General features: G+C 41.0%; 1 protein-coding gene across 5 annotated transcripts in view; it reads left to right on the forward strand.

The window, feature by feature from the left end:
* ASB5 (ankyrin repeat and SOCS box containing 5) overlaps positions 1–12,070 on the forward strand; it is a 31,117-nt gene that overhangs the window by 13,682 nt on the left and 5,365 nt on the right. For 2 of the 5 annotated variants that reach the window (XM_017669573.3, XM_073219207.1), the window contains exons 2-3: positions 9,523–9,602; positions 11,597–11,704. In XM_017669573.3, coding sequence (XP_017525062.3) covers positions 9,523–9,602; positions 11,597–11,704 — 188 coding nt within the window. Of the gene's footprint in view, positions 1–352; positions 771–4,443; positions 4,571–7,436; positions 7,706–9,522; positions 9,603–11,596; positions 11,705–12,070 lie in introns of those variants that run through there. The other 3 variants (XM_073219208.1, XM_017669571.3, XM_017669572.3) reach the window with 3 other exon arrangements.

Here is a 12,070-nt window from a genome sequence, read left to right on the forward strand (position 1 = left end):
ATAGCTAGTTGAGAATTACTCTTCACTGTCAAATTTCCTGGACACTGGAGACAGGCACATTTTCCTCAACAGAAGCCCCTTACCATTTTGTTTCAAGATCTACAATAAAAATATGTTTTGTGCAAGCATATATTATTATTATTTCAAACTGGATTTAACTGGATTTTGTATTATGCTTATCGCTTTTTAAAATCATACCAAAAAAAGTTGGTCATCCTGAAAACATACACTTATCTCCAAAGCCTTACACACACAGCTAAGAAAATACCCTTCACTATGTTTAGGCACTGCTGTTATACATGTGGTTTTTGTAATGATCCCAACCATATTTTCTCTAATTGTGATTTTTCAGACCCCTGTGGCCTTTCCTAACTACCCAATTCCAACTGAGAGGAGCTGTCATGGACCACAAGATGTCACTCTGGGTTTCCCAGCAACCTTTATAAAAGAAGTGAATGGCCCTTGAAACAAGGGTTAACTGCTACATAACAATCACTCCATTTTTCCCAAGATGCTTATGCCAGGCTTGCCCTCACACCTCATCTGCCCTCATTCCCCATCAGTAGGCCAATAGACTTAGGTCCTCATGTTTAAATAAAATCGAATGCAAAGTAAAATGGAGCAGGAACAGGGCTCCGAGATGACACTTAGGAGTTACATGTGTGTGTGTGTGGCCTTGTAAAGAAACCCCCAGCAGGGCAGTCTCCAAGAACTGAAGAATGGCCCGTTCCAGATGCGACTTTGCAAGGGTAGAAATTTGGCACTAACAGGTAAAAGAGAATCTCACGAATCTTTGGGACCATTTAGGATTTTATCTTGTGGTTAGTGAGCCATTGGTAATTTAGAGAAAAGAAACATTTTTTTTTAAGGATGGGAATCTTACATTTAAAAAAAGACATTTAGAAGTTGGAAAGATCACAGACTTTTGCCCCAAGATAAAGAATTTAAAGGTTACATCAATTTAGGTCTCATTATAGAAGTCAGTTTATGACCTGAGCTACTTTTTAGAAAATAAAAATTGCCAACCTGTATTTGATGATATATTGGATTTACTGTTTTTTGTGTGTGACTATGATACTGTAATTATGATTACAGAGAGTTCTCATTTTTTAGAGATACATACTGAAATATTTATCATGAAAGATATAATGAGATTTGCTTCAAAATAATCCTAGGAGTGGGGCTGGGGAGACAAGTAGGTGGGTTACAGATGAAGTAAGACTAGCTCTGAGTTGGTAACTGTTGAACTGGCGATGGATAGTGTATATGTTTGAATTACTCCACAGTCATGAGTGGGAGAAAGAACCAACCCTGATCCAAGCAGGAGTCTATTCATTTTGATCTTTTTCTGTTAGTGGAGAATCTCCATGATCAAAGTCCCCAAACTTAGGAACATACCCTAAAAAATCTTTACCTATGGATTACTCATTCATTAGTTCAGCTAGATACCACCTTTTAGAAGCAATGAGGGGCTGATGTTTGTGACTGGTTGTGTAAACTAGGAACTGAATATCCATTTGTGTTCCAAATTTAGTTTTTAAAAATGTCAGAATAGGATCCAACTTTCTAGTTTTACAGAATTTCTTGGAAAAGTTTATTTACTCCTAACGATGCCTTTATGTTGATGTAGATTTCTATCATAATCCCTCTTAGATTTCAGCTTTCCATTTTGATGTCCACAAGTATGAATATTCTTTCCTACAGAAGTGTCTCCATCTCTTTGAGGATTTCCAGCATCCTCGGAAACTTTTCCAGCTTCGGCGTCACTTTCTCACTGAGTACTGGTAACCAGACCAAATATTGGTCCCCAGGTTTTCAGACATGTTAGCTTAGAGTGAGAAGAGAACGGCTCCTGGGAATAGAATCGCCATTTCCTTTTCCATATCATTCCTAAAAGGTCTAAAATTTCATTTTAGTCTTTGTGGATAGTCACCATCCGCCATCCCCAATCTATAGTAAATGTCAGATGCTTTTTCCGAGACATAATAGGTCAGAGCCCATTATTTTCTATGGAATATAATTTATTTCCTTAGTATTTTATTTAATACTTTAAAACTTGTTTGCTTTAAGACTTCTGCCTACTTACAGGGCCCAATGATATCCTGCAGGTTATCCAATCTACTTTTGTATTTACACTAGGGAAGATGCTACATTTTTATCTAAATATCTAGAATATATATACCTCTATATTCTTCTATGTATCTATAAATATGTTTCAAGGTACACTTGTATGTATACAATCACAGATATCCAGCATTGAAATGATTGCCCCAAATACATTCATTTCACATATAGTCAAGCATACTCAATTAATTCAAACATTTGTTCCTTATTTTTTCTAATAAATTAACTGTATTGTCATTTTCCTTCAATTCCACAGTCTTTTTAAAAAATTATTTTGCTTTTGATTCATTTAAAATTTTTGAAAGACATAATTATTATCTCCTTAGTCCACCCAGTTATTTATGGAAATTATTATATGTACTATACAGCCAGCACACATCAGTTGACTAAGTATGTAGTTATGGTCAAATCTGGTAGCTTTTTCCCCCACTGCACTAAAAATTTACTACTCCCTATGAATTACAGAAAGCCCTTTCAAAGTATTCTTGTTCCATATTCAAATTATTTAAAATGACACTTTTTTGGAATGCCCACTATTTAAGAGGTATAGTAGTAGACCTGTGAAATAACATATGTATATACTTCGAGTACACAGCCTAGTGGAGAGACAATCAAAATAAACAAACAGACACAGAACTAGGTTATAATACCAGGTGTCCAAAACTGTTTTAAGGACAAAAATTGCCCCAATTCTTACAATAAAACATCCTATATTTATTTTACAGTAACAAAGGTGCCAAGCCAAAAAGTCAAAAGCTTACAATTATTTCTTTTAAAAACAAATATTAGTATTTACTTTTCTTGTGTGGCTTGTGTAGACCGTCACTCTCCCCTTACGAGTACCTGCTGGGGAAAAAGAGCCAGTGGTTAATGCCAACTAGCACATGTAAACATATGGACTGAATAAGCCCCTTCAGCATCTACCCTTCCGCCCTTTCTAACCTCCTGGGAATGAGCCCCCCATACAAACAGCCTCGTAGCTTTATTAGGAATGTCTGGCCTCCTTGGTGGGATAAGAGCATGTCCAAAGCTCACACACCACCCTGCCCTTTGTGTGCCAGTCATAGAAACCGAATCAAAGAATGTTAGAGACAGAAAAGACCGATGTATCCAAGCTCTTCGTTTTATAGACGAGGCAACCGAGCCAGGTCACACAGTTTGTAGGATTAGAAGTAACTTCAAGACATTCTTGGTATTCATTAGTGACAACTTTGAGGTAAATAACAGCAATGTAATATGGTGGCAAACATGAGTAAGGTAGAGCCTGGGAAATAATTTTACTCAGGAAATGTTTTTTCTTTTACCAGCTTATTATATGAAGGCAATAAATACCCCAGTGATTTTTTCCTGTGTATACCAACAGTGGGTAGAGCCTGAACAACAATGATCAAAAGATAAGGGCAGATGATAGAATCTGTGACTGTTTTTCATCCAGACAGATCTCAGTATGTTTACACACGTAACGTGATCCCGGGCTCAGTTAATCCTGGAGTCCTGTCAGGGCCCAGTGACAGCTCTCCACCAGTCATGGGGGGTGTACCCTCCTCAGCTCTGTGTGCCAGCAAAAAATACCAGGCACATGTCTGGTTTTTCCTCTCTCCAGCTACTCTTTCCTCTGCCTTTTAGGGTGAGAAATCTCAGCTGTACTTAAATTGACTGCTGACGCCTGTGGTCTGGAAATGATCTCCAGAAAAATCGTCATTGTGAGCTGCACCTATATAAATAAGAGGATTGTGACTGTGCACAGAAGCCAATTCTAAACTTAGACCCTTACCAGATAAGAACATGAGCTAGCTACCAGCTGACCCTAATGCACAGACACTATTTATTCCCGAAGATGAACCGGGGAGGCTACCTAGTCACTGATCACTGGGGAGCTTTTTGGCTACGACATCCTCTCTAGCTGTTGTTAAGGGGCAACTTTTCATGGGGTTGATGTGTAGATAATTCAAATAGGCTTTCGAACTTTAAAGATGGTTCTTGCTTCCATTTAGTTTCTGATTAGGAAATGCAATGTTACACGTGTATTTTCACTTTCGGTATCACTCAAACAGTTAAAAACTTCCTGCTGCAGCTGAGTCTCCACTTTAAAAATAGAAAATGCTACTGCATCTGGCCCGTGCCCCGCGCGGCACCTACCGGCCTCGCTCCGCACATTTCTGAATAGGGCTCAATGTCGAGGCCGTTCTCCAGCTCGCACAAAAGCCTCTGAGAAGTCTAAAGGGACGCGAAAAATAGCTAGAAATCCAGGCGCCTACCTTTCTTCCGGCTAGAGCAGTTGTGCTTAGGACACCTGGTGTCGCAGACAGAAACGCCAGCCACTCTATGCCCGCAGGTAGTGCGCTTGAAAGGAACTGCATTAAGCAGGTCCTCACCAAACGGCGGCTAGCGAGTAGAGAAGAATGTTCTAAACGAAAAGCTAGCTGGAGTGTTCTGACCAGTCAAGGTTAGTATAGCATTGCAAGTCTGTTGGTGTCCTGAAATAAACTATCTTGACCTGTTTTTGCAAATACTAACTTTGAACTGTGGGTGCTTTTCCAAGTGCAAATTCTGAAATGTCAATGTATGGCGTGGCAAAGTTCTGCACTGCATTTTCACTTTTTAGCCTATGGAGAAATGAATCTGTGGACTTTTTTATGACTATATTAAACACAACAGTAAACTTAGTCTCGTGGTTGTTGACCTTTCCATTTCAGCAGGGGCTTCTAAGTTGGTATGGAAGCAAGGAAAGATGCTATTAAGCAGGAAAACTCTCTTTACAGCAATTAGATGTGGAAATTCTGAATCATTTAAATTGGAACAGAAAGTAGGAGTGTGATATAGGCAAGAAAATGAACAAAAACTTCCTTAAAATGTTCTGATACAAAATTATTAATTATAATAATAGAAAAATATGAAAGGCATAGAGGATTATTCTCCAAAGCTCCACAGAGGAGTTATATAAGGAAATCATTTTCAAAGAGAATAATCTAACCGTTAATTTTAGCAGAGCATTACTGTAGTTGATGAGAGATTTAAATGTTGGAAATGCAGATTCAGAGATAAAAATAACCTCCTAACCCCCCCAAACCCATCTTACTTTGTAAGAGTTGGAGTCTGAAGAATATTATTTCTAAATTGTTATAAATTCTAATAACATATTTTTAAATAAGATAAAATATTATCATTTCTTTAAAAGACTGAAAAAGCAACCTGATTCTTACCCCCACCCCAACATATAGTTCACAAATAAAGTCTTAGTGAACTTTCACTAAATTTAGCTTCAGTATTTTCCAGCATTGTTAATGAGAATGTAAACAGGCCCAGTCGTGCTGGAAGTAATTTGATGACATTTATCAACAATTTAAGAACTTACCCTAAGCAGATAAACAAGTTCACAAAGATAAGAAATAAGATTGATTCCCCAGAACTAAAAACCATCTCAACATCATTTAACAGGAGATTAACTAATACCTATATAATAATATATATATTATAGTCATTTAACATGCTGTAGAATTATACTGGGACATATGATATCAATAAATGAAAGCAAAAGGTTAAAGCAATATGAATAGTGTGGTTGCATTGTGATTAAAAAATATGTATTTAGAAAAAAGTTGGGAAGCATATAACTACAAAATGTAATGGTTATATTTGGAAAACAGCACCATGATGTTTTGTGTGTCTTATAATTTATTTGTTGTCCTGTTTAATGAACCACTTTCACAAGTGCCCTCTGCCTCTGCCCCTGGGTGCCCCTCTCCCACACCCCCCTCCAGCCTTTGTTCTTTCTCCTCTCCCCTCCTCACCCAGCCAATGTACCCTCTCCTAGAGGGCACCTACTCTCCCCCTAGGAGAAGCTACCTTCAAGCCACTTCTGCTGCTCGGACTTCATAAGCCCCTGTAAAGCAAGCAGGACAAACCGGAACCAAGACACAGACACGTATCAGGAAGCTGCTCTGCAACATGAGGAAGAAAACTGAGGAGGAGAAAAGGATGTGAAAAACAGAAGGAAGGTGGTGTGGGAACACATCCAACCGTCAGCCGAGCTTAAGCAGGGGTTTGTGAAGGCAAGTGGGGAATGAAACAGAAGATCCAATGCACAGGGCAGGTAACCCTTAATTCCAGGACAGAATGCAAGACTCCAGGCAGCAGAGAGCTACCGTGTTTCTGAGCCGGACTTCCAAACTGTAGAGGAATCAAAACTGTCGCTGTGTGCAGGGAACATGGTACTATACAGAGAACCCTGAGACTCCACCAAGCAACTGCTGCAGCTGATGAATGACTTCAGCAAAGGTGCAGCAGACAACATCAATACACAGAAATCTGTTGCTTTTCTACACACTGAAAATGAGCTGGCAGAAAGAGAAACTAAGAAAACAATCCCATTTACAATTGTACCAAAAAGCACAAAACACCTAGGAATAAATTTAAGCAAGGAGGTGAAAGACCTGTGCTTTCAACATGTGAATAATACTGATATTGATGGGACTGGTAGAGATCACCACAGAGGGAGTCTAGAGAGAGGCTTTTTTTTTTGGTTTGGGCCCATACACTATCTTTTTAGGCGATAATGGAGGCTTCCTAGGTCTTGAACCAGAAATCACCCAGAGTGAACTGCGTGTACATACCTGATGGCCCCAAGCCAAGGCTAACTGGTGGCTTCAGATCTGGACCAGCATTATTCCAAGGAAACCCGGCGTGAGACTTAGAACGAAAGTCTCCAGCTTTGAGAGAGAGCAAGGTACTTCGCCTCCTTACCAACCATGTCCCCAAGAGTTTATGAAAACAGAAAAGTACACAATACAGAGACTTTTAAGTTTGTAAACATGTGAATAGGGATGGGCCAGTTGTTAAGTCAGAAGATTCACATGTTGGGATCTTCTTGAAGAAAAATAACATGAAATTACATACAGTCTTAGAAAGCGTCCATCCAAGTCACAGGACCTGAACCTGTTTCTTTGTCTTGGTAGTTAAATACACCTCCATCACGGAGATTGTTGATTCAATATTGTACAGCTAAGGGCTCTATGAAATGCGTTAGCGTTTTGCATTCTGACTCATCTATGAAGATGTCATTGTGTCTCGGCTCTCCTTCCGGTTCCTCGCTTAGGTGCCCTGCCTCTCCTGTTTGCGGCCTCTGAGGAGAAGCGGGGGGACCCGGCCCCGGGGAGCCATCTGCAGCCCACTGTCCGCCCCGCAGTGAACTGCCCCCCTGCTGCCACAGGGCTGAAGGAGTAGACTTCCTGAAAATGCAAAAGGGTTCCCTCAAAGCCATGGGCACAGAAATCTAATTGTCATACTTCTATTTCATGGCAGGGAACATAATGTAAGGAGAAAAATAACTTAGGATCAGCAGTTTCTCAAAGAGGAGTGATCACTAAGAAATGGCAATTTTGAAAATAAATCAGATTCTCAAAAGCTGTTTTCCTTTTTGGAGGTGAAAGCTCATGTTACAAGGTGCTTAGAGCTCCTGAAAATGGCCGAAAAGAACAAGCAGATGACAAGCTATATTTTTTTATGTTGATAAAAAAAGATATGAGTTGGATTTACCTCAACAGTGGCTGGCTTGAAGTGCCGTGGGGAGACGGTGATTTAGGTATGGTGTTTACCCTTACCAAACTGTATTTATCTACGAACGGGAATGTTTTTTGCTCTAGCAGCAGGATGTTTACGGAACAGGGCGGGCTCTCTCCCTGTAAAGTATGTACCAGATGTCCGAGAACTAGTCTTGTTTCTAAATATAGTCAAGAGTCACCTCCTGTCAGGGAGGCCTTAGCATTTGATGAGCATGGTGAAAGTTACAGATACTTTGTAAAATAATTTTCACATTGAATAATTTCTCCTAAAGAGTTCAATTGAACATTTTAAAATATCTTAGATAACCCATTCAAGTTTAATAAGAGTATAAAGTAAATGAAGTGGTGCATATGGAGATATTTATAATTTGTTTGGTCTTGAGAGAGCTTATAAATCTAATATAAAGCATATCCTTATTGAAAGGTAAGATATTTAACATCAAATATATCTGAATGGGAATTTTCAGTTGCCGAACTTCAGATTTTGAAAGGGAGAAATAAGGGTGAAGATTTAGTTTAAAACGGACACAGGAACATGACAGCGTCCCTTGCTCCTCACGTCACCAGACGAACTCCCGACATTCGAAGGAAGTGCAGGGAAGCGAACGGGGTGGGGCTGCTTGGGCGTCCGGGAAGCAGAAGCCAGGTGAACAAACGCGTTGTCCACGGCGGGCACGGACCACGACTTGCTCCTCCCATGGACTGACTGCCCACCTTTCTCGGGGCTTACTTAATAAAGAGAAAAGTGGATCCAAAAAAGGGGAGAGCGGTGACCAGGGGACAGATGCCAGCACACCTCACCGTAGCACACTGGGAAGATTTTTTCTCTGGTCAGGACTGCTTTATCAGCCAACGATGCCCTTTATACGCTTGTTTTTCTGATTTGCATAATCTGCATATTTAATCATTTAAAAACCTCCAACATGATCTCTCATGTCATTAAATACAGCCAACAATGCTGATACTGTTTAAATTACAGAAATAACTGCACACCACCCAGCATCTGATAAAACCGCCCGGGTGGACGGCAGGCAGGCTATGTCTTGAGGGGATGCTGAGAGCTCGGGGGCTGGCGGGGAAGGCAGGGGATTTCCACCTGGGAGGGCGTGACCTTCTCACGGGGTGGCATGCTACCAGAGGGGGCCTGGCGGCACGACAGGTCAGTGCTTTTGCCACCAGGTCACAGGGTGGGAGGCTCAGTGGCACCACCCACCACCCACTGACATAGAGACTCAGTGACCCAAGTGAGCCCTTGGCACTGTCAGCACCGTTTCCAACACACCTGACAGCCTGCCCCTACCACCCTGTGACACCCCCTTTCTAGGGACCACTCGGCTTGTTCCAAGTTTCAGGATCTGGGGACCAGCTACTCACCCTCCTTGGCAATGTGTTGCAGCCCTCTTACACCTCAGGGCCACCGTAAGGGCAGGGCGGCTGGGGGCACAGAGGGCAGGGGGAACTGCGGGGTGGGGGGAGTGCAGGGTTCCAGCTGCTGCCCCCGATCAAAGTGCACAAAAATAGTTCTTCTGGGTTCTGTCTGAAAAACCATGAAAAAGAGTTGTGTGTGCGGCAGATCCAATCACCTTACTCATCCTCTTCTTTGGAGGATGATTCAGAAGGCAGAGTAGGTCCGGGATGGGTCACGTTCGGGCCCTCCGGACTCGGACACTGCCGGTCTGGATCCTTGAGACAAGAATCGGAGTTCCTGGTTTATGTGTAAGTATCTTGGTCACCTTGCTGAACTGCGAGCCAGGAAAGTGTGTCTGTGACGGGGACTGACTGTACCTATCAGGGCTTACTTCAACTCACAGGTTTTTATTTCTTCCTCTTCTGACAGGTTCCTGGGCAGATCGCTCGCCACTACATGAAGCCGCAAGTCAAGGGCGTCTTCTTGCTCTGAGAACATTATTATCACAGGTAAAATGTTACATATACCTTAAAATATGCCCCTGTCCCATGAGCAGAGCACATTGACTGTCCAAAGTAATCAACTCAAAAATAATGAAACTGCTTAATCAATTTTACTAGTCTTTATTTTCACTCATATGTCAGTCCAGTTCCTAGTTTCTCGTCTACCTTTGAAACTTCTAAGTGTTTTGGTGTGTTGTTAGTCCTGTATTTCAAATTTCTCATATAGCATATTTGTTCACTGAGAGACACATTGATGAAGTAATTGTATGTATGTAATATTCGCTAATTTTAAATATGACTCTGTACAATATGTATACCTACCTGCAGACTTTACTCAGTCATACAATAGCCAAGCAAGGGTAATCAGAGCAGCTGACAAGCAACGCCTTCTCCCCGGTGTTATCTGAGTATATTATGAGGAATTACTAGGAGAGCCACACAGCAGCCTTTCTACACCTGCCTGCCTATCAGACTCACCAAAAGGAAAATGGAAAAGCTTCCTTGTTGAAGTGGAAACAGCTCAGCTTGGCCTGCACATTTTCAAATGTTTCTGATGTGACTGAAATGAACACCTGGGCCTGGAGGTTGCCACTCCCATGCTTCCCAGTGTGGAGGTCAAAGCAGTTTTCCCACACGGCTCTGAGGGAAGGCTGGGTAGTGGTGCCCAGTTTAAGCAGCACACCCAAGACTCAGGGGACCTAGATTCCAGGCGGGCACTTAACCTGGCTGCCCCTCTGTGTTCTCATCTGTAAAGAGAACATGTAGGACAGATGCTGCTTGAGGGACTCCATTTCTGTGATAACGAGGTGACTATTTGCTCATCACTTGATGAAAACAAAAAAAACCCTGCAAGAAGGCCGGTAATTTCCACCTCTGCAGTTCCTGGAGAAGAGAGCAGTCTGAGGATATTTCTCAATACGTAGCTCATACCCCCTGACAGGCCAGCCAGAAAGTCAGGCCCTGCGGGAAAGGAAAGGCCTGGCCACCTTCCCGGACACTCAGGCCCCTGGTCACCTGTGCGGCTGGTAGGCTCAGCTCTCTGAGTCTGACTGCTGGCAAGACAATTCAGAACCTGTGAAAGGATAATCTAAGGGATCTTAAAAATTTGGGGTGATTATGTTCTTGCCTTCATCTTAAGATTCCTTACAATTTTAAGATTCTGGTATTACAGATAACGGTAATCTATAATATGCTATGGGGACTTAGCCACAAAAATTGCCCTATTACGGTGCTCAGAGTGATTGTCAGCAGACAATGAATTACCGAGACTAGCAAGAAGGCAAAAAAAAAATCTCATATCCTCATGGTATTTAATTACTGTAATCAGATACCATTAGCTTAATTGAAATAAAAAAATTTTAAGTGTTTATTTAGTTTTGGTTGAGTAATAAAAGTATCACCTCATTTACTCCTCAAAATAACCCTAGAATTTAGAGGCTAATGTGCTCTTCCAAATTAAAACAATGACTACATTATGGAACAAGAATTCAAACCCAAGTCTTGGTGACTCCATAGTCAGAGCTCTTAACCACTACTATGGACCCTAGTCATCCCTATTTAGTGACAAAAACTCAAAAACTCACACAGCAGCTTACCACAAGAGTGTTTTTCCTCCAGTTTGGGTTTACCTGTAATTTTATAGCCCAAATCAAAACCAATGACCCAGCCTACAAATAGTCTTTAGTTTTAAAAAACAAAATAATAGTAACAACCAAAGAAATTCATAAAGACCAAAAAAAAAAAAGGAAAGAAAACATTCAGAATCTATTCAACAAAACACCTAAAGTAGTACTTGGGTTTAGGTATCAGTGATGTTTTGATAATGGGGCTTAGGAATTTTGACAATTGATCTGATATGGCATTCGAGTTGGACTTTTCTGCTAAACTTAAACCTGCTAAACATAAACTTTGATCTTTTATGTCACTCTCTAGTGACATTTACAGAGATGATTTTATATGACTTCTTGCACACCTTTCAAAATGATGTATGTCATATTTAGGGTTATAATGTGAATGCAGTAACCATAGACCATGTCACCCCGCTGCACGAAGCCTGCCTTGGAGATCACGTGGCGTGTGCCAGGACACTTCTGCAAGCTGGAGCTAATGTGAGTATGTGCTAAAATCATCGACAATTCACGTCTATGAGTTAAGAGAATCAAACAAAGTTTTCACTTTGCTTTTCTTTCCTTCTTAGTACTTTTCAAAAATAGCAGACTGAAAATAAATCTTCCAAACTGCCTCAGCCTTTTCAGGGCAATATGAGCAGGGTCCCCAATCACTGCAAAACTGGATATTTTGCTGCATAATGTGAGTGTTCTTTAGGTTATTTCCTGCATTCACGATTCTAAGTAGCAAGAGATGAACAACTTTATGCCTATAACATTTGAACATATTTTGGATGATTTTCTTTAGATAAATTCTCAGAAGTAGAATTTCTGAGTTTCCCAGTTAGAACTGCCATCAATAAAGTG

This window comes from Manis javanica, chromosome 12, assembly GCF_040802235.1.
Source record: "Manis javanica isolate MJ-LG chromosome 12, MJ_LKY, whole genome shotgun sequence".
NCBI classification, from domain to species: domain Eukaryota; kingdom Metazoa; phylum Chordata; class Mammalia; order Pholidota; family Manidae; genus Manis; species Manis javanica.